This window comes from Hemibagrus wyckioides, linkage group LG21 (genome assembly GCF_019097595.1).
Source record: "Hemibagrus wyckioides isolate EC202008001 linkage group LG21, SWU_Hwy_1.0, whole genome shotgun sequence".
Lineage (NCBI taxonomy): Eukaryota > Metazoa > Chordata > Actinopteri > Siluriformes > Bagridae > Hemibagrus > Hemibagrus wyckioides.
In genome coordinates this window covers 17,713,932-17,736,631 of record NC_080730.1, presented here as the reverse complement: position 1 = coordinate 17,736,631, position 22,700 = coordinate 17,713,932, and the positions used below count along the sequence as shown (strand labels likewise).

Sequence of the window (22,700 nt, the reverse complement as noted above, 5' to 3'; positions counted from 1 at the left end):
TGGCCCCTGCTCCGGATGTTCTCTTGTGTTGCTTGCTCTAACACACCTGAGCCAACAAGGCAGCTCATTAGCAGGCACATTCTGGGTCAACGCTGGTGTGTGAAAGTTGGAATTGTGCAGAGCCAGAGACTTGCCTTCACCGCATTGTGTCAGTGTGTCCACAGGGTCGCTGAGTTTAGTTTGACATTCCTCTTTTGACACACCTGAGTCAACTCTTCGGCTAATTAGGCAGCTCTTCACAGGGTGTACGAAGTGAAAATAAAACCACACTGTAGATAACTAAAATTTTCCGTGTACACCACAGTTACTTCCTGAGCTCCTTTTGTAAGTAACTGCATTGTATTAGAGTGACAATTGTACTTAATGGGTGTGAGAAAGAGGCCATTTTGGATGTCTGCCATGCAAATAAAGTGCTTCAGATGCGTCGGGTCAGGTGTGTTTAAAGGATAGGCTCGACATGCATGCAGAGAAGACCAATAGTTTTGTTTAAGCACCCTTAAAATGTATTCAGGACAAGCTGTTTAAATTCAATCAATTTCTTTAATCCCACTTTCTCCAACACCAAAACTGTCTTTTTCACTTGATTCGTCAACGTTGTTGTTTTTCATCTTCACCTTTATCAGATCTCACAGACAGTTCTGCTGCTGACTCAGACTCCCTGGTGTCACGGTGTGTTTTAGAGAGCTTTCTGATGGTTTGGACAGATGGGAAATGTAACGTAAATCTCTGAAGGTTGCTTGCTCGTTTCCTCCGCATGAGCTCTAGTCGTGCTTCAGTCTTTTTTTTTTTTTTTTTTTTCTTCCGCCAGCAGGCTGTAAGTCTTCCTTTAGCAGAAAAGAATCGGCAGACTGCCGCATGTAGGTAGCGAGGGCAACCTGAGAGCAGATTTATGCAGTAAAGCACGTTCCCCAGCTCAAATCAGCATAAAATAAATCAGCAGCTGTTTCCTGGGACAAAATTGTGTTCCTGTGTCTCATCCACCCCACAGTGCCTTTAGTTTACATCAGTGCGGGTTTTTGTGTGGGCGTGAAATAAAAGCGGATCTGTAGTAAAAGTAAAGAATGCAGACGCTCCGGTGTCTGATAGCGTGTGATGCATGAAGCGCGCCTGCTTGATGTTAGTTGTGGGATGTGTGCCAGGCCACAGGTGCCCGAAGCCCTGGGGAGAAAATTCAGCCAGTCGTGATGGATTGCAGCAGGTGGGTGCATGTGGTAAAATCCCTGTCCCTTTGAACATATTGTATTAGTACATCATAATCACTTGCTAACAATATGCTCCATCGTTAAGCATGATTGGAAATGTTCAGGCTGAATATGCACTACGCTGTTGTGTGATGGAGGTCACACCAGGGGTTTTATTTTTAAATCATTCTCCAGGCTGTCCATCCAGTGCAGGGGCGTCAATACTTATGATGCTTTCACAGAACAGTAAGGATCTTGCAAACGAAACATCTTTGACAATTTCATCCGACTTTACAATGTGCATGCTTCTTTTGTCCATGCATGCGATGTCCAAAACTACACGCTGACAGGATTTCTTGTCCTGTCAATTTCCTTTCCGTTTTATGGAAGGAGGCGTGGCCTATGTGCCAGTCAAAAAAAGTCATAAATAATGTAAAATGTATTTGTACCAATTAAACAAAGCATCGCATCTATGTCAGTCTGAGTGAAGTGGGTGTGGCCTATGAGTCTGTGTGAAGGCGTGGTCTCATTGTCAGCTCAACTGAAGGAGGCGTGGTCTGTCTTTTCCAGTGAAGGTGTGGACTGCCAGTCTGTGTAAAGAATATATCATGAGTTGTATACTTTGTATCGGTCAATCTCAGTCAAGTAGGCATGGCCTATGAGTTTGTGAAAAGGCGTGGTCTCATTGTCAACTCAAGTGAAGGAGGCGTGGCCTCTGCATCTGTCAGCCCCTGTGAGAAGGTGTGGCCTCTGGGTTAGATTAAGTGAAGTTTGTGTGGTTTTGATGTGTAGGTGTATGGCTACAATATCCATCATCCCCAAATGACGGAGGTGGGGCCTGGGTACCTGTCAGTTTCAGTGAAGAAGGCGTGGCCTCCACATTTCCATGTCCAATCAGATTTGTATAAAAATGAACGCTGGTGTTTTAAGAGTTCCATGATCCAGTAGTATTTAAGTCTGAAACTGGGTGGGGATTTGTTTTAAGATTTTGTTTTACTCTTTTGGATTGTTTAAAGGAAAGAGAAAATTCGCTATAGCCAGATGCGTCCAGCTCCATGGCAGTTTAACCACCTTGTCTGTTTGGAGTGATGCTATGGAAATCCTGCGTGCCTCGCAGGTATGCTGGCGATGTGGAATTTTTCCTCAAAAATCACACAAACCTGGTTCATGCCTGCAAACTGCACGGAATTACCCATAAACCCGAGCGGCGCTCCATGTGTTGTGCCTGTAGCTATTGTTAAACACAGCAGAGCCCAGTCCAGCAGCAACATCACATCTGCTGCTGGAACACGACGTGAAAGCTCGCTTATTAAGCTGGAATGCAAACGTCTGTCTGCTCGCATCACGAGTACACGTCTCTCCGGACGCCTCGCAGGCTGGCAGCAGTTCACCATCCGCTCCGGGGACGGGACCGCCGCTTTTATGTCTGGCTAGCGAAGGCGGGGTCGTGTTTCTGAAGGCTGTCAGTGCAGGTCTCCTGTGTGCGCAGGGTTTTGTAATGAAATCAGCGTGTGCAGCTTTCGCTGTCCGCCTGTCGAGCGTTGAGAGCTTTAAATCAGGAATTTCAGCCTGGAGAAATTTATTCGCTAAAGGAAAATCAATTTGTTGGTGCTTTCTGCGATCAATCGTGGACTAGGGAGTGACGACATTTTGTCTTAGAAAAAAGTTCAATCACAGACTGTCTGGGAATCCTGCCCTCTTTTTTTTTCTCTCTGAAGCTGTTCATCTTGGTTTTTCGATTTGTAGCACTGTAGATTAAGTTAGGATGTAGTTTTCTAAAGCTGGGTTGTGACACACCATTCCCCACACACAAACACACACACACATACACACACACATACACAAAAGCAAAGCTAGGGCTCTATCTGGACAAATACCACTAGATGAAAGCAACTTCTTTCCAATCCGTATGCGATCTTTCAAGGAAAAATTCACAAGTCTAAGTTTCCTACATTACCCACAAGGCCGTTCAACCTTCTGAAAAGTGGTAGATTTTACCCTTGGTTCATGTCTTCTTAAAGAAAGCAATGCAGCGGCGCTTCAAGTTTGTTCATCTGTCCATCTCGCTCTGCTCAAACAGATCCCGAGCTCCAGTGTCGATGCTAATGCCACTCGTCATCTCTAACTATCCGTCCCCAGTCCCTTCTTTAACTGCATTGCATTCTGGATCTTGGAGTCAAGCGTCCGCACCAACAAAAGAATCAGATCTGGCACTGTGCCAGCAATGAAAGTGTCCCTCTGTGATGTCGGTGTGACACTGAAATACCGCCATTTAACAAAAAGCTTTCTATAAACATGCTGATGACACATTTACAGCTTAACAATAATTACCAGTTAAACAGGCATTTCTGAAATAATATTGTGATGTCGTAACAACCCAAGGCTTATTTATTTTATGAATAAAAACCGGAACTAAGCACACGTTTTGTTTTTATTGATTACCCTGGATACACGTCACTGCCTCATTCAGTGTGACAGGAATGCTTTCTCTGCAAAAAAATAAATAAATAAATAAAAAGAAACGTCACAACCCATACACAATTAAAGCTAATGGGGCGCACTTAGCATGAGCTCATTACTGCTCCGGCTCCTGCTTCCTCTCATCCATCATTACTGATAGTGGACTGTTTGGGTGAAATGTTCCCTCGCTCTCAACACACACACACTAAACCCAGGCTCTGTCCTTGTCCTTGCTGAAGCAGCTGCAGTGAAACACTCAGCCTCCTCATCCAGGAGAAACGAGCCGTGCTGTCCGTCAGGAAACTGACCTGGAGCCTGAGACTGGACGGTGGGATTTGATCGTTTAAGGCTGTTGGCAGAATAAAACTCAAATAATAATATACCATGTTTCACGGAGGAGTAGTAATAATAGATGTAATAAAAAGCCAGGTCAGTAACTGAGTAAATAAGTAAGTGAATTTGCACTAAAGAAATGAATAATTAAGAAAGAAACCCACCATGTCAGCACTGCTAACTGGTCACTGTCAACTTTAAGAGAAATTTTTCTTTCTTTCTTTCTTTCTTTCTTTCTTTCTTTCTTTCTTTCTTTCTTTCTTTCTTTCTTTCTTTCTTTCTTTCTTTCTTTCAGTTCTCCATACTAATTTTCTTCATTCCTTTTTTCTCCCTTTTCTTCCCATCTCTTCCATCCTTCTGTTTTGCATACTTCCTTCCTTCCTTCCTATTTTTCCTTCCTTACTTTCCTTCCTTCCTTCCTTCCTTCCTTCCTTATTTCCATCCTCCTTTCATTTCTATTTTTTCCTTTTGTCATTTTTTTTCTTCCCTTCATCCTCCCATCCTTTTGTCCCTTCTTTTTTTCTTCCTTCCTTCGTACCTTCCTTCGAGTCTATAAGGCTTTCTCAGATACTCCAGAATATTGACACACTCCTGTGATATTGGAGACCTTGCACATATTTACTGTCTTCCTCATGTACGGGGTGTGTGTGTCTTCAGTCCCAGGGTCCTGCGTCCTTTGGCAAAAAGTGCAAACGCATTCAAATGCAAGGCGTTCATTTCCATATTACAGAAACAGACGGGTGACAAAGGAAAGAAACGTACAGCAGCTCTGGTATGCTGTGGGGGCGGGGCAGGGGGGCATTTATTTGTTATCCAGGTACGGCTTGACTTTGCTTGTCTCCTTAGAAGCGTGCCCCATTGCAAATCAATGCAAAGTCTTGCTGACTGACCAGATTCATCCTGCCATGAAAGCTCTCATGAGATCACAAAGGGGCGTGGTCTCTTCCAGACGGACTCCGCCCACTTTCACAGAAGTAGGCTCCTCAAGGCTGTGGTTATGCGGGCGAGTTATTTATTTTTCCTTTTAATTTCCCTGACGCCGCAGTGCCTGCAGGGTGCCTGAGGTGCTAACGGGATTTGGTCTGTGTTCTGTCCATGCTTTTGAGGCAGATGAGGTTAAGAGATCTGACCAGCAGCCTCCAGAGCCAGTGAGTGAGGTTTGGCACAGCCACGTCTGCCCTGCTGGAGACTAACCAGATGTTAAGCTTGTGTGTGCACGTGTGTGTGTGTGTGTGTGTGTGTGCACGTGTGTGTGTGTAAGACAGATTTTCAGTGACTCCTGTTGTAACCAAATGTGGCCAGGTTACTAGAGCGTGAGGTGGGGGGTTTGGCCTGCAGTTGTTGTGTGTGTTTGCGTGTGAAGTGCAACTGAAACCCGATGCAGGCTTTTCTCACACGAACACAAAATAACAGGACACTGATTTGTGTGTGTGCGGAGAACAGTTTTAATAAACCTGAGCTTTCAGAACGCTGCGCTTTTGTGATGAGTTACGGGAAATCTCTGTGAGTCATGTCTGACTCAGCATTAAAGGTGCAGGTTGTGGTTTTTACAAGTGCGTCTAGACCTTGAACAATCCCACAATTTAAAAGAGGAAATCCGGGAATCTCTGTTAAACAGAACAGATTCCTCCCAGATCTTGAGGTTTTTTAAGATTCAGGATTCTCTATGCATTTTTTTTCTGGCCCTGAAATTGTCCTACAGCCAAAACAGAGCTGTATGATTAAAGCTGTTGTGAATATCGTGATAAATTACTTTAGATATCTTTATAGACAGACTTTAAGTTTTGTATAAAAATATCCAATTCTGGCATGCTAAAAGTTCATACTGCATCTTTAAAATCGTAAAATAAGCAGATTTAAGAAGATTTTACATAAACTTTCTCATAGTGCCACTGAATTCGGAACAATTTTAAAATTAAGATTATTATTTTGTTATGAATAATATATATATATGTTATGAAACCTAAATATCCTCAAGTATTGTGCTTTTTTTAAAAAAAGTATTTTATTATTAATTTTTTTAACTGCATCAGTTACCCAGGAGATCAACAGAATAAATGAAGGCATGCTTGTCAGTGTTTTTATTGTGATTTTTCTCATTAAAAAATTAGATATAAATTAAAAGTTTAAAACAAAACCGCCCCTTTAAGAGGACGTGTAGCAATAACTGAGCGTGAAACTCCACTGGATTAGCTAATTGTGCATGTGCACTGACTTTTCCCGACTCAGGATCTTGATAAGCAAATTTCTGTGTTTTTCTAAAAGTCTTGTTTTCCGCCAGTAATGTGGACGTGTGTTAAATTGTGAGCAGGTGGCCCGATATTGACTGATCAGTCCTTCTGGAATTGTTTAAAATCCTGATTTGTCTGGCAGAGCTTTATTTCCCCTGCAAAATAAAACCGACACGCTGACCTTATAGCGTAATGATCTCCGCTTGTTTTTGGTTTGAATTGAATTCGGGTCGCTTCAGTATCCAAATGAACTCGGATTCGTAAGCGGAGTCACTCATTAGTGTTTTTCCGAATCTTTCAGGAAGATCTGCCTGCACTGCAAGTGTCCGCGTGAGGATCATGCTGTGACGGCCATGCCTCTGGAGATGGAGAAGACCGTGTCCAAGCTGCTGTACGACTTCCAGAGGAACTCCACGTCCGACGACGACTCGGGCTGCGCTCTGGAGGAGTACGCGTGGGTGCCGCCCGGCCTCAAACCCGAACAGGTACCACCCCCAAAACTACCTGTAGCTCCAGGGGTTCACACATGTCCACTTGTGTAGACACGCGAGGATGTTCTTAAAGACGCAGTGAGACTAAAACACAGTAAACTGTAATCATGAATATTGAATGCCTGAATGTTGAAAGTTAGCCAACTAACCCCAATCAGAATTGCGGTATTTTTAGCTTTCTTAGCTGAGACGTTGTGTAATGTTCCGTCTCTCTAATTTTCACCACGAGGCTGGATATAGTGGAAACACTGAGCACAAAGATGTTAGCTGGATGCTTGAGGGACGACGAGATTTCAGCCTAGAAGGAAATTTCAGTTATGTAGAAAACACGATTAATGTGGTCATGTGCTAGAATCCAACGTAACATAACACAACATAGTACTAAATTGTGCGTCTTCTGTAATTGTGCATCTGAAATATAATTTGAAACACGAAGGTTTTTTAATACTTTTATGCAGTTCCATACTTCACCCTTCTGCAGAAATAAAGAAGCAAATGCGCCTCAGCCGATTAGGGAAAACTTTATAAATGATCATCAATTATCGTCATACGATCTTCATCTTTGAAAAGCAGGTGTTTACTTTCTGGGTGTTGTTTAAAGCAGTCAGCAGGCTGTAGTCCAAACTGCTCGTGGCTGCAGTCCATCTCTGCAAATATATGTAAAAAAAAATAAACCGTGCTAACAGACATTGAATAAACTCGCCATCTCCAGACTGAAAAGACTTCTAAGCGGATTCGGACAGCTTGTTGGCATGTGCACATGGCTCAGGCTCTCTTTCTCTCTCTCTCACACACACTCTCTCTCAAACACTCTCTTTCACACACACACACACACAAAACATAGCACTACTGAATGTATTTATTTCTACACTATTTAACCCTCACACAACATGGCGCTGCTGAATGTATACATTTCTACACTTTTTAACACACACACATGCACACAGATATATTTACACACATCCATCCTTACTCTCCAACAATGTAGAATTTTGTGTAAGTTTCAAACACGTTACCACAAACACAGCTGCTGTTACTGAAATCTGTTCATTTGTACAACCGTTCTGTACGAGGGGACGTTATAAAACAGCACAGGCTAGATGTTAAACTCCAGAGCTGCAAATGCCAATGCCCCCCCCCTTCTCTCTCTCTCTCTCTCTCTCTCTCTCTGTATATACAGTCAGGTGATTGAGTTTGTCATGCATTTAAAATGTATTTTGAAATCAAGCATGCTTGAAAGTGTTTTTTTCCCCTATCATGGCCGGTCTTGTTGAAGCACTCGGCTCTTGGCTCCACCGTATTCTCACATGGGCTTTATTAGAGCGTTGCGGGTGGCTGGCTCTCTTTTATAGACCAGTTAAATCATTCATGGCTACAAGTTTCATTTTCTTCCTGAACTGAAAGACAGTCTTATTACTAGCACGGCGTAGCAGGTCAATAACCAATAAAGCCTCATCTACTGTCTCCGTTTTCTCCTCCTCAGAGGTCAGCCAACGGTTGTGGTCAGTTTTTTTCCCCTGAAGGCTCGAAGAATTCACCACGGGATATTAACGAGTTAGCTGCTACGGCGCGAGATTGCTTCAGAGTGATAGTCGATTATTAACGGCGCGCACATCCATGGTTTGAATCTCATCAGGATTGATGTCGGCTCCGGACGGATAGACGAGAATTTCGCGAGATTTCATATTTGCGCCTCAGGATTTCCTGACCAACAGGAGCCAGGCTATGTGACGCCCAGGTGAGATAAATATGATGAAGTTCCCCAGCAGCGCAAGCTTTATTAGCGAGTCGTCTATTATTATCAGTCAGAACGCTGGCGTCTGCAGTTTCACACAGAGACGAGGATGAGGATGATGACTAGGACGGAGCTCACGCGCCTCCGGATAGGAAATGAAGAAGGAGATTTACAGCTGAAAGGAAAGCTGGCCTGCACATTTCTCCCTCTCATTAGCTCTTTTATCCAGAAGCACGGAAAGACAATGATAATACCATCCCCATGATTCAGTGAGGATTCCAGCTCCGTGAAAGACGGGGATTTTAGAGATTAGCGCCAGATTCCAAAAAGTCACATGACTGCTTTAGTTTAGCGATCCAATTATGTTGGCTTAGGAGTGCTGATGGCCCAAAGGCGTCCTCTGGATTCACATGGTTTCTGTCTCTTATTGCTCTCTCTCCTGTGTAGCACTGTTAATTTACCGAAACATAAAAAATACAGTTTCAGGACGACAGCTTTGTAATTCTGGACAGCACATCAGTGGGAAGCATCACTACTTATGCATGTCCGACTTGGCCGGCCACTGTCTTTCACTCTTGGTGGAAAAAGGAAGTGGGGCGGCTTGCGTAGCCCAGTTTTTAATGTCTCTCACACAGACGAGTCTCAAGATGGAAAATCTCAAAGTGGAAAAAGTATCAGCGGGACAGCACAGCTTTTTCATAGCCGTACAATGATTTTACAATCTGGACAGACAGTTACGGGAACTGCTACTTTCTGGACACAGAGAGCAGTTCTGGTGTTTTACTTGGTTGTGGTTGCTCCAGGCTCTTTATATGATAAATAATAAAGACTAGTATCACTTCAGCGCTGCGATTATTCAGGACAACGGACAGGAACTTGAGTCCCTTCGGATGTAATAATCCTCGAAACTGAGCCGAATATGTAAATAACCAGCCTTCGTTCTTGTCCTGCGGAACCTCAGCATGTCCTGAGAGCCCTTCTTCGTGTTATGAAAGCCAGCTGTATGCACCGAGATGCGCAAGGTGGTTGCCAGACCCCTGGACACCCAGGCGGATGGCCAGATCTCTTCGCTCTGATTACAGTTATTTCCACGAGCCGCCGGTTTGCATGAGAGCGCTGGCTCGCGGCCGTCAGATCTCCGAACCGCACCAGCGCCGTTTGTTATTGTTGGATATGAACGCGGTAATTTATTGGATCCCGACCGCTGAACGTTTCAGCTGAACAAATCCCTCAACCCACGTCTTCTCCGGTACTTCTTGAAAAGCACGGATGGCCAAGACAAGCAGCGGAAAAGCCATTGGTCCATGCTCTTCTTCAGGGGCAGAGCGAGGCTCTGGACGGTCCAGTCGTGTTAGAATTACAGCCTCGAGATTCAAGATTGGGGATTCTCGTTTCCGCTGGTGTTTCACACACAGGAAGGACATCATCTGTGGTCTTGTACTTCATCTGTGTCTGAAAGGGAGTGATGAATATAGTGGAAAGCGTCGTCTTGCTGGTTTTTCTCAACCAACAGCAGGCTTTGGAGACGCTTATAAATCACGTCTCATGCGGTATCCATGTTCAGGGACTGGTTTATACGGTATAAGGTGCTGGGTGCTTTATCACATTAAGTCATTAGACATTTGCCATGTGTAATGAGGTGGAAGGCCAGAAGGAGGTCTGGAACGTTATCACACCTCAGAATATCCACCTTACTGTAATTCCGACCTCAAGGTTATGAGTTCAAATCCTTCCCCTCGTTACTCCACTGATATAATGCAAGGCTTTGTGTTTGTACGCCGCTAATGGCAAAAGCCCTGGTTTCGTCCTTGCCACTTAGCCGCAAAAGGTGGAGTGCAAAGGTCTCGTCTGAGTGCCGCTGTTAATCACCGTAATTTAGAGCTGCTCCGAACTGGACGGATAAATACGCGCAAGCATGTGTGCGGAAATAGACACAAGCATGCGGGGTGTGGAGATGAAGCCTCCATGTCAGCACAGCAGCCGGGGATGTGAGAGGGCAGATTCCATTAACTTTACATTGCTCAGCTATAAATCACCCCGACTCTAATTGCTCTGTGTGTGTGTGTGTGTGTTTGAAAGGACATGTCAAGGAATGGGGGAAGGGTTAACAAGAACAGGGGCTGAATCACACCCTGCCCCCATGTTTACCTCATTCCCAGGACGCGAGCATGTTTCAGACGTTTTGTCTTTTAATTTAAGGTAGAAACCTTTAAGCTTGCAGTGGAATTTAAAAAAAAATGATGACCAAAATGTGGAAATGGTGCAGAAACATAACACCCAAGTCTAAATATATATGGGGGATTGTGTCAGAATGGAAAAGTTGCAATCCTCAGAATTCTCAAAAATACTCAGAGAAATATTACAAATAATTAATTAAATAAATTCATTTAGATCTTACTGGAAAACAGTTGACACTAATAACAACGGTCAGCCTTTACAGCACTCGGCTCACTAAAAAAACGAACTGTTCCATAGCAGATCACTAGCTGGACGATGAAGATGTCCCTAAACACAGAGCTTTAAAAATATGATGAAACACGTGTTTGGTTTTTGTCCTTATCTGTTTAACTGTAATTAAATCTAAAAAAAAAAAATTCTAAATTAAATGTAAATTAATTTACTGAAACTAGAAATTTCAGTAAATTTTAGAATTTTCAGTAATTTTCCATATATAAAATCTTTAGAGATTTATTTTTAAAAAATTAATAATTAATTATTATTTTTTAATATAATGTGATATATTGGTTAGGATCTCTAACCCGTTCATGCAGAAGGTTTTATAATAAACCTACAGCTCTATACAATCTGTTGGATCTGATCAAATCCTGGACCTTTTACAGATCTGTAAAATTTAGTAGATTTTTTTTTTTTTTTTTTTCCATTTTGTGAAAAAGTAATCACGTTATGCTAGTCGCTATACCATGAAGTCACTCGTCTGCCATCGGTTGCCATAGTGATAACGATTCTCAGCAGGTGGTGTAGCTAGCATTTTACTTCATAACAAATCTGATTTCTTATGAAACATTCCAGAGGGAGATTTGACGCTTATGTAAAAAAAATTGTTTATCTGCATCATTTCATATATTTTTCACGTTTTTGTCACGGATCATGTTCTGCTCTAGAGTCTCACTGTATGATCAGAAAGTTCATTTTTGATGAGGACATGCCCACGTCTCGTCACTAACACTCCTTGTTGCTCAGGTGGTCGGAATTCGGCATCTCTTGTTGAAAATAAATGATCTCCGTTCGCTTTGAGTCACTGGAGTCACATTGGAGTATTATCTTTTTTTCTTTTTCTTTTTTTTTTAGATATAAATCCAGTGTAGTAACTTGTCAGTTTCTGGGAGTTCCCAATAAGCCACAATGTCATTTTAGTCCAAAATCTGACCTAAAACACTTGCTGTCCCAGAATGTCTTCTGATCGGTTCATACAGATTGTGTTGAAAACTTTGTGTGCTTGGTACAGATTAACAGATTTTTGTGTTGTTAAACTGCAGGTTCATCAGTATTACAGCTCTCTGCCTGAGGAGAAGGTTCCGTATGTGAACAGCGTTGGAGAGAAACATCGCATCAAGCAGCTCCTGCACCAGCTGCCACCTCACGACAATGAGGTGAGAACGCTTCTGCCACCTGTTTGTGTGTGTGTGTGTGTGTGTGTGCGCTACTAAATCCTTCTTCACACCTGTACTCTGTACTTTTTTACATACTCTGAAATGTCGTCTCTTCCACATGTAAATAAGGTTCAAGTCTGTTTGACTGAATCCTTCTTTCCTGCTCCAGGTGCGATACTGTAGCTCTCTGGATGATGAGGAGAAGAGGGAGCTCAAGCTCTTTAGTAACCAGAGGAAGAGGGAGAACCTGGGTCGCGGTAATGTAAGGCCTTTTCCCGTCACCATGACCGGAGCCATATGTGAACAGGTCAGTGTCTTTATCTGGCTTTGATTTCTTTATCTGACATTTTGCGTTTTAAAATCAGAGGTCAATCTCAGACATGTTATCGTCTTAATAACATTTGGATGTGGATAACTGTGTTATTACACATGCAGACAAATGTGGTGGTGATAACTGCAGGGCTGAAATGCATTGGATGTGTTTCCATCTAAAGGTTTTGCAAATTATTTGGCGGGGGAAAAGGATTTAAGCGTTCTAGAAAACTTCATGGAAAAAACAGGAAACTGAGAAACTGCTAAAACATCTGAGGAAAAACTGAACACTTTTAAGGTATTTTAGCAGATTTTAGGAAAATGAGAAAATGTCTGAGATGGAAAAACGTGCATTGGAAAAAATGCGTTCCTATTTTGGTGACAAAACAATATACTGTAATATGCAGATTTATGTGCCTACAGTGCAAATCAGTTATAGCTATCTGTGAGAGATAAAGAGAGAGAGAGAGACCAAGAGAGAGATCGAGATCGAGTCTCTGCTGTTAAGACTTTCGTCCTTTTATGCTGTACAGCTATGAGTGTGTTAAAGATTGCTGAATCCACCTGCTTGCCCTTGCTCCCTTTCCTGCTGCCCCTCACACACAGATGGTCCACACACACACACAAACACACACTTGTGTAACCTGCAGATATTTATTTTGTCTTCAGCTGTGCAGGAACAGAAGGTTCCTATAAATAGTGAGCTTTTGAGGTATACAGCAGAACGCTGAAGCAAGGAACCGATTATTAAAGAGGGCGCATGCCTGAAGACCAAGACGCCACCGTGTTAGATTTATAGCCGTTTCCTCCTGTCAGCGTTATCAGACACACTCTGGAATAGAAAGGTTGCCTTTATTGATTTAATCTCCATCACACACACACACACACACACACTAGCGCTGACCTCTGCATGACTGAAGTGATCATGAAGGAAAAATTCTTTAATACATTCACAATCAATTTAAAAACCACACGGCGTCATTTTCATAGTGGTTTGTCGTAAAAGCCGACCATCAGAGTGGACCGTCCTGCCGTTACCGGACTGTGAGATCACTCTGGCCAATGAAATTCAATTTTAAATGTCTGCTTGTAAATTGTGCTGGCATTTATATTGATTTAAATAGAACTCTGTTTTTAAATCACCGCTCAATTCATTTATTTAAGGAGCTGTCTCATATTGAAGGAACATAATATTGATGGAATGTAAAATGAGAAGGAAAAGGAAATGAAATCTCCCTTGAATAATTATTGTGCGAAAAAAAAGCCGTCTGTCCAGCTGCCTGCTCTGCTCGTACTGAGAAGTTGAAGTCGTGTCATCTGATACTGATTTATAATCTATGTTCTGTTTCTCCTTCAGTGCGGTGGTCAGATCAACGGAGGCGACATCGCAGTGTTTGCATCTCGGGCGGGTCACGGCGTGTGCTGGCACCCGCAGTGCTTCGTGTGCAGCACATGCGACGAGCTCCTGGTGGACCTCATTTACTTCTACCAGGAGGGTAAAATCTACTGCGGGCGACACCACGCTGAGAGACTGAAACCGCGGTGTTCAGCATGCGACGAGGTATAACGAGCCCCTCACACACACACACCCCATTCATTCTGTAGTGTTGCGATATGTAGTTTCAGTTCTGCCTTCACCAATATACAATATTTGACATGTTCTCGTTTCTAAATGGTCAAAAGAATCCCCATCGGATTGGTAACTGAACCTCTGCTTTACCGCACTACCATATCTTCAATTATTTTCCTCTAACAACCCACCTTCATCATATTTTATACTCTACACTCATGATCATGCTGTGTCCCCAAATCCCGCCCCTTGTAACCTACTTTCTTGCACGGTTTCCTTTTCAACCAGCTTGATTAGTTAAGGATCGGTTTATTTTCCACTTTTCCGTCTCAGTGGCTTAGAAAACGTCTACATTTGCAACACTTAGTCATGCCTCAAATCAGAAATTGCAAGTTTTCAGCAAATTTTCAGAATGTATGATGAGAGCTCACGCGAGCAAACACTCGAGCGCATGCATATTTAAACGCAGATGATTAACAGTAGAGGATTACTTGGATTAATGGAGGCATTAAACTAATCATGGTCATGAATAATTCAGGCGTCTGGCCTCTCGTCCTGTCTTTTTATCACATCCGTTTTGAACGAACCTGAAACGATTCTGCAGTTGAAAATAGTACTTTTTTAAAACGTCTATTTTTTCCCGCTTCTGATATATGCGAGAGTTTGGTGCAGCGGAGTCGCCCAGGGCGAGGGCTGCCGGGATCGCTTCCACTGAGCCTTGCTGTCTGTCCTAAAATTAAACGTAATGGATGGGTGCAGTTTTGGCTTTTAGCTTCTATTCAATGATAAATGGCTCCATGCATCACTTGCCATCGCTCTCTTCACCTCTTTCCCCTCAGATCATCTTCGCGGATGAGTGCACGGAGGCAGAAGGCAGGCACTGGCACATGAAACACTTCTGTTGTTTCGAGTGCGAGACGGTCTTGGGTGGCCAGCGCTACATCATGAAAGAGGGTCGGCCGTACTGCTGTGGATGTTTCGAGTCCCTCTACGCCGAGTACTGCGACTCCTGCGGAGAACATATCGGTACGAGAACATATCAACCGACACCAGAGAGGTCTGCCAGCCAGGGAACTTCCTCGGAATTGCAGATCTGTAGCTATGAAACATCTGATCGGGTTCTGATAAAGAGTAGAGGAAGGCTAGAGCTTGTTCCTCAAATGTAATAAGAAATCAAAAATAAGATTCCAGTACACAATAACAGTCAACAGGGATAAGATCTTGAGTCACCTACAAGAACATAACCCTGAAATGCTTGGCAGAGATATTTACACTAGAATTCTGGCCATCGCAGCCTCTGCTGGCTGAAATAGGAAGTGGTTTGGGTCCATGTTATGTTTTGGCGTATAACCCCTCGATATTGGTGGGCCTAATTTGTGTCAAGGACATTAGCGTCAGGACAAGAGGAACTAGTTCCTATTCTTGACATGGGGAACCAAAACCCATGCCACTTTTTCTTTTCTTGTTGGAGGGATTTAGGACAAAATGAAATTTTCAACCCCAGAATTAGTTGTTAACTGTTGATGAGTAATTGCTCAACATGACAGCAGGTCAATTATTCATTTCAATGGTACGGTTTATTATAAGAAACCATTCCAAATGTGACTAACAGTTAGCCAAGAGCTGTTCTGAAGACCTAACGCGTTATTGACGTTAGTCAAGTATTGCCCAATTTTTCCATTACTTAGTTACCCCTAACTGTGACACAAGGCAACACTCCATCCCATAATAACTCGGCTCATTGGCTCATGGGTTTCAAGCCCGGTACCGGTTCCAGCTGCGTTTGGCATGTCACTCAGTACAAATTCTGTCTGTAGTCATTTTCTGTACAGGCCGCAGAAAACACAAGAGTGAAACTGATTTAAAAAATGGCTTGCAAACAGATGTTGCCCATTAGGCCAGGGCCGGTTCGCGTGTGTAAGTGGAGCTGTAATTAAAACGTAATGTATTTGTGTAGTGCAAGGCGTGCAGCATAATCAGTTTACTCCAAACACTTCTGCACTTCAAGGGAATTAGAGTGGACTTTCTAATATTTGGACTTTCTTTCCTTCACTTATCTTACTCATCAATATTTATAATGGCTCAGTTAAAATGCACTTAAAGTGATATTTGACCCTCCAACAACTTCTTAATCAGTAACTAGAGCTCCTAAAAATATATCAGTGACTGTTCTATTGACTGCACCCTGCTTATTTCTTTCTTTCTTTCTTTCTATTTGAGGTACGGGCAAGGGTTTTATTAAATCCGAGTGAGTCTGGTTAAAAAAGTCACAGTTTATATTTTTAACTGAGTCTCTAGATTTTGACTAGTGGGTTACTTTAGAGTGAAACATCACCTAAACTGTGGGGCATTTCTTAAACTCTTTGGATTTTTCTTTGTAACTTTTCTTGCCAACTGGGTCTGTCGCAGGTATTGACCAGGGTCAGATGACATACGACGGGCAGCACTGGCATGCCACTGAAGACTGCTTCTGCTGTGCACGCTGCAAGAAGTCACTCCTGGGTCGTCCATTTCTGCCCAAACAGGGTCAGATCTTCTGCTCACGGGCTTGTAGCGTGAACGAGGACGCCAACAATGGCTCGGACTCCTCGGACTCTGCCTTCCAAAGTGGTCGAACCCGTGAGGCCAGGCACAGCAGCTCCAAATCTAGCAAGAGCAGTAGCAATAGCAACAGTGGTGGAAACAGTTCTAGCGTGCGCTATTCGGCCGACGTGGACCCTCTTTCCCTCCAGATGGACTTGCTGAGTCTGTCGAGTCAGGCCCCCAGTCTGACCCGAGATCCTCCGTCCTGGAAAAAGCAAACCGATAGATACGGCTATGACAGTCATACTGAATCTTCACCAACTCCTCTGCAACTCCTGAGTCAGTGCAACATTAGAACGTCCTATGCCCAGCAAGACAGCAAGCCCAAAGAGTCTGCACAGTCCAAGAGACCTCCTATATCTGCCCTTAAAGGACATTCATTCAATGAGAACTGGCTCCAGCCAGAACTGGAGGAGCGGTACCCCTCCGAGCTGAAAGCGCAGGCTAGCTTTAACGAGTTATCATCCAACGGGTTCATGGACAAGCGCTCTATCAGCATGCATGCCTTTCAAAAGGAGCGAGAGAGGGAAAGAGAGAGGGAGGTTGCAGCTCAGCTGGGCCGCAGCAGGAACCCCATCAATGCACTTAGCTTTAGTGAACAGCTGACACCAATGGAGCAAACACCTCGTGGATCCATGGAGTCACTAGCTCTGTCAAATGCTACAGGTAGCTCTCGACTTGACTTGGCTTGACATGACTTCTCGTTTGTGCTTATTCACTTTTATTTACACACATTGTTTTACTTCTTCTTGTGTTAAATGCAGGTACCTCAGCAGATGGTGGCAGTAAGAGGCAGGAGCACTTGTCCCGCTTCTCTATGCCTGACTTGAGTAAAGACTCAGGCATGAACGTTTCGGAGAAGAGCAACATGGGAACCCTAAACTCTTCAGTGCAGTTCCACAGCTCAGAATCTCTCCACAGTCTCACTGCCGGGCAGCCGTACCTAGAAATGGAGCCACTGGTGCAGGTGAAATATCCACGTCCGTATTCACAGCAGTCTCCTGGGATCACCATTCTACCACCCGGCTTCACCTATCAGGAAGAGGACAGGGCAAGTTTAGTGAGCAGCGCTCACAATGCTCGATTGGCACCCATGAGTGAACGAACTCACCGCCGCGTTCTCGAACCGGAAGAGCCACGACGAAGGCATCATCACCGTCCGCGCCGTTCCCGACGTTCTCGCTCTGAAAACGCACTCAATTTGGCAGCCCAGCAACGTCCGGCAATACCGGAGCGATCGCAGCTACGCGTATGTGAGGATTACGATCGGTTTCCTCCTCCACGTGGTCCGCGGGATCCAATAAATGGTGGGATTAGAGATTCCAGAATGAGGCAACAGCCGTTCAGGCCGTGCCCTCGCACGACTTCAGACCTTACACTTCAGAACCCGGCTCCGCAGCGCCACATGGGCCGCTACGCCTGGGATCAGTATGATTACGATGACGACTGGTGCTCCACCTGTTCTTCATCTTCTGAATCCGAGGACGAAGGCTATTTCCTGGGAGAGCCGATTCCCAAACCTGTTAACCTAAGGTATATGACCAGTGAGGAGTTACTGCATAAGTACAGTTCTACGGGACTCGTAGGATCCGGTCACCTGGGAACTCGAGGACAGTTGCACACTCGCAAGCGCAGGAAAAGCAAAAACTGTATTATCTCCTAACAAACAACCCTGCTGCACTCACCTATAACAAGCCAACCGTTCACGTCGCTTGAATCTGCTTTTCAGTATCGTGTGGTTGTCAGCGATATTCAGTAACGTCAGCTTAAGATTACGCTTTTGCATACTTTTTTCCCTTTTGATATTCCTAAATAATCATTTCTTCGAAACGGTTTCCCCCTGGTCTTGCCATAGCCGACATGCTATTGCGTTTAGTTTTATCCCATTTATAGCCGGCCCAGTTTTGCACCACTTCTTCTTGCAGTGTGTTTCTAAACGAGTAACTACGATGTGTATATTAGTAAATGAATTAAAAAAATACACTTAAGTTAAGGATGTAAAGTGAATATAATGTAAATGATGTACCACATATTTTTATATTTTGTAACAATAGAATCAATTATGTATTAAGTATAATGTAGAGATTCCATAGGAACGCATGCAAGTTACTTTGCTGGTTTTTGTCCTGTATTGGAAATTAAAAGTGCATTTCAACAACTAGTTTGACTGACAGCTGTTGGTTCCAGATCATCAGAGCACGACATGGTCTTTGAAAAAAAAAAAAAAACGCACTCACCATCTGCTCAATGAATAAATGCATCAGAACACAGCAACGAAGCATCGCCTGCCCACTGTTACTCACACGTTTCCTTTCCACAAAGCTGTGTTCATGAAAATGCCGTGATTATTTTCACCCTGGCTTTGGCGTACTGAGATTCAGAGTAGACTTCTGCTAGGATAGGTGCTAAATATTAGCTTTGATAAATAAATATTCTCTCTGAAATTGAATCCTAATTAAATTTCAAAATTTACAAAAAAAAATTTACAAAAAAAATCGCGTAATTGTGAAAAATGCATGGATGCTTAATAGGACTTGCTCAGCATTGCAATCTTTGAGCTAGCTCTGGTAGAAATTTCACCGCTCCTGCGACAAGCGCCTAAAATGAAAACCAGTAGCCAAAAACTATTGCAACTGTACAAATCGATATCACACAGTCTGCTACGGAACTCAACCAGAATGTCAATGACACCGTGTTGAACAGCGTGACATGCTGTAAATTTATAAGACCTCAGTTTATCAGCCTGTATAAAGTAGCCTTAAAGTGCTTTTAATGCTGCGTGGGGAATCGAATCGTGAAGCCGTGTTGAAATCTGAGGAATGACATGGTTAAAGGTGGTGAAGCACTAATATCTTTGACAGGCACGAGGCTTTAGAAGTCTTTGCGCTAATCTTTACAGAATGCATGTCTTTAAAATGTGTGTATTATATAATGTGGTGATGGAGGACACACACAAAAAAAAAAACATTTGGCAAGTTATTGTAGAAACCAGCTGCATAAACATGTGAACTTCATTAAGGGTAAATGCTGGGAGAATGGCTGGGTGGGTCGGTGTGGGTTTCTCGTTCTCGCTTGAGTTCCCACCCACCCGTCCTGAAGAGATGGTTTGTCTATATTCAGTAGCAGCGGTGCCAAGTATTATTTGATGGAAAGGAAAACAAGTCAGATCTGAACGATTTGTAGCCAATCAGACGACGCCTATATGCGTTGACGTTCAGCTGTATGGTCTGCTGTTTAAGTTCCTCTGAAGTCCACGAGACAAGCTAGGTTTTCTTAGCTTTTTTCAGAGTTTTAAACAAAACAGGAGCTTCATTGTTTGCAGTAGTGAGAAGAAACCGAGCTCTCGGGCTTCTCTTGTGCATTGATGGAGGACGTATTGAGCAGCATGTGAACCTCATCAGAGCTGCAGTACACTCCAGTGCTCTCTTCTTTTCTTATTTGTCCTGGGAATGCTTCGCTCGGGTACGAAGCGATTTGATTAATGAAAGGAAATATGCTTTGGAAGATGCCACCGTCTGGCTTGTGGTGTGTCTCCGTAGACTACATCTGCACAGGCAGTCGAATCTCATTATTTCTCTCTTGATATGTCTGCTTCACAGGATATCGTCTCTTTTTTGCTTCCTTTTTTTTGTTGGAAAAATGCAGTCGTTTCACCAAGACTCCTTGTTGAGTCTAGTGAATAATTATATTGACTATTTACGCGGGTGAATTCGGAGACACTGTTGTAGCATGAGGGTTAGATGCAGAGGAATGAAACAATATAAGAATCCCTTCAAAACACACCATGTCCAATTCACTAATGAAAACCATCAAGAGTTTTTTTTTTTTGCTGAATCAAGCTCGTTTGAACGAGTCTATATCCTTACCGAAGCTGTTTCTAACTTGGAGCATGACTATAAAGCGCTTGTTCTCTTTGAAAACGTTGCCACGCTATGCACACGGCTACAGGTTTCAGTAAATATGAGCTGTGGTTTATGGATATGCTTCACGCCACGTTAAACTGGCATCAGAGTTCTGAAGATTTATGAGCAGTTAATAAGGCAATACTATTCTTGTGGGTTGTGAGCTGCACTGCAGTTGTTCAGTAAAGAAACACACCATGGAGCCAGAGAGTTTTTATTTCATTACATTCTAAAACATCTTCCATGACCGTGATAATGTGCGATAAGGTTGGTCATGTACTCAAGAATGTGAAAATCCCTAATCGGTTATTCAAGCTCTCAGATTTTCAGTGCTTAAAGGATTTTGTGGATTTTTTTTCTGAAAAAAAAATGCTTGATCACGTTTTGCATCAAAAAATAAAAACTTTTTTTTTTAATTCATGGTATTTGGTAGATGCACTTAATCATGGGAACCTGGATGTATCTCAACTGAGCAGTCTTGCTCAACAGACGTAGCTTGGTAGTCCAGAGACTTGAACTCGCCACCTTCCCATCAGCTTTCCACCATCTAACCCACTGAGCTTCTACTTCCTGTTTGCTGAAAGCTCCTGGTGATATTGCAAGCAGTGAGGAAACACCCCATAAAGCCAATTAGTACATGAGCTTCAGGTACTTATTTATAGATATCTAGATATAGATATTCGTGCATGGAGATTATAGCCTTGTTATGGAACCTTGGGTTTGTTCATCTGAAGAGATTAGTTCTTTCAAGACTGTAAACCATTCTTGTTTTTTTTCCGTGCATTGTTGCAGAAATATCTCATCCACACTTTTATGATCAGTGTAGGTTGCATTCTGGAAGTACAAGTAACGGATATTCCCTGGTTAAGACGTTTACTCTAGGACTTTGTCCTGTTTTTATAAAAGATGTAGGCGGGAAATGGGATCAACATCCATCCTGTCATCAATCCATCCATTTTCTGAGGGTCACCATGGGGAACATGGAGCTTCTCCCAGGGAACTCTGGGCACAACAAATAAATATTCTGTTCAAATATTTCAGCATCTGGAAATTCCTGCTGATGTTTTCAGTCTCAAGCAAAACAGTCCTCCATTCGACCACAAAGTGATCCATGTTCTCAAAATTCTCATTTCTGAGTTGATACTGAATCACATCAGGGTTATTCACTAATTTTAGCCCCAAATGAATCTATAATGAGCTTTTGTAATGTATATTTATTTAAAGTGAAAATAAAGTATATGACTAAATGAATGCAACATACTGACATTTTATCACCCCATATGTACATTTGATTTTTTTCAAGTCTTTATGCTCTTCTTGGCCCCGACCCGTGTCGAGTCACCTTCCCGTATCTGCTATTTATTCCCTCTAAAAAGGATGTGGAGTCTCTTTTGGAGGTTGCTGAAATCCGTAATCATCTGTGTTTAAAGCCAAACTGCGCCAAATTACCGCTTAGCACTCTCAGCATCTTAAAATAGCTTCATTTAATTACTCGCAACTGTAGGATGCAGGAATGTTAATGGTGCCGCAACAGCAACCCGTGAATAGGAATCGTGTGACTGCAACCGACCGAGATTTCCAGTCTGCTCCTCATCATGTGTCTTCAATTAGCACCAGCACAAACCAGAGCTGACCCCGGATCAGTTCTGGGTTTCGTTCTCTCCTGGTAGGGATTTGGCTGCCAGCTCTGTTCGGAATCCATCGGCATAAATAGTGGGTTGAAACTGTTAACGATGTGTCGTAGCCATTAAAACCATGCTTGGTCTAGTCTGTGGAGGGGGAATTTAAAAAAGAGAAGCGACGACGCCTCTATGCTTTCCCATATCACATAATCGAAGCTGGCAGAAATGCCCTTTAAGCTATCAGCGTTCCCATTCCCTACATCTCTAATTAGACAGTGTATCCTAGTTATGTCAAGACGCATACATTCTGTCTCTAGGGCTGAATGTCTATAGGAACATATGTTAATTCCACATAATGAGATAAAACTGAAGCTTATCACCATGCTGTTGATTTTCTGAACTCTAATCAGATATAAAGAGCAGCTGGACTTCAACTCGTAGCATGTGCTAGCACATTATCGGTTTTATCACAGCTCTAACAGCTCGGTCCTTGTGTCTGTAGAATCTAAGACTGAAAATAAATGTAGAAAAGGAGAACCATTTTCCAAGATTTCTGTGAAAAGGAAGGGTTAATTTATTCAGTCCCTCCAGGATTTTGGCAAAAGGTTTTTTGTGATTTGTTGTGGCCAAAAATGTTCGATTAAAAAAAAGAAAAGAAAAAGGAAAGTC

General features: G+C 43.0%; 1 protein-coding gene across 3 annotated transcripts in view; it reads left to right on the top strand.

Annotated features, from left to right (window-relative positions):
- The window catches only part of prickle2b (prickle homolog 2b), a 46,038-nt gene extending 27,372 nt beyond the window's left edge, over positions 1-18,666 (top strand). For all 3 annotated transcript variants that reach the window (XM_058373844.1, XM_058373843.1, XM_058373842.1), the window contains exons 2-8: positions 6,507-6,690; positions 11,929-12,042; positions 12,212-12,349; positions 13,712-13,915; positions 14,764-14,950; positions 16,334-17,173; positions 17,272-18,666. In XM_058373844.1, coding sequence (XP_058229827.1) covers positions 6,559-6,690; positions 11,929-12,042; positions 12,212-12,349; positions 13,712-13,915; positions 14,764-14,950; positions 16,334-17,173; positions 17,272-18,170 — 2,514 coding nt within the window. In that variant the 5' untranslated portion in view covers positions 6,507-6,558 and the 3' untranslated portion in view covers positions 18,171-18,666. The remainder of the gene's footprint in view (positions 1-6,506; positions 6,691-11,928; positions 12,043-12,211; positions 12,350-13,711; positions 13,916-14,763; positions 14,951-16,333; positions 17,174-17,271) is intronic.
- The last annotated feature ends 4,034 nt before the right edge of the window (positions 18,667-22,700 follow it).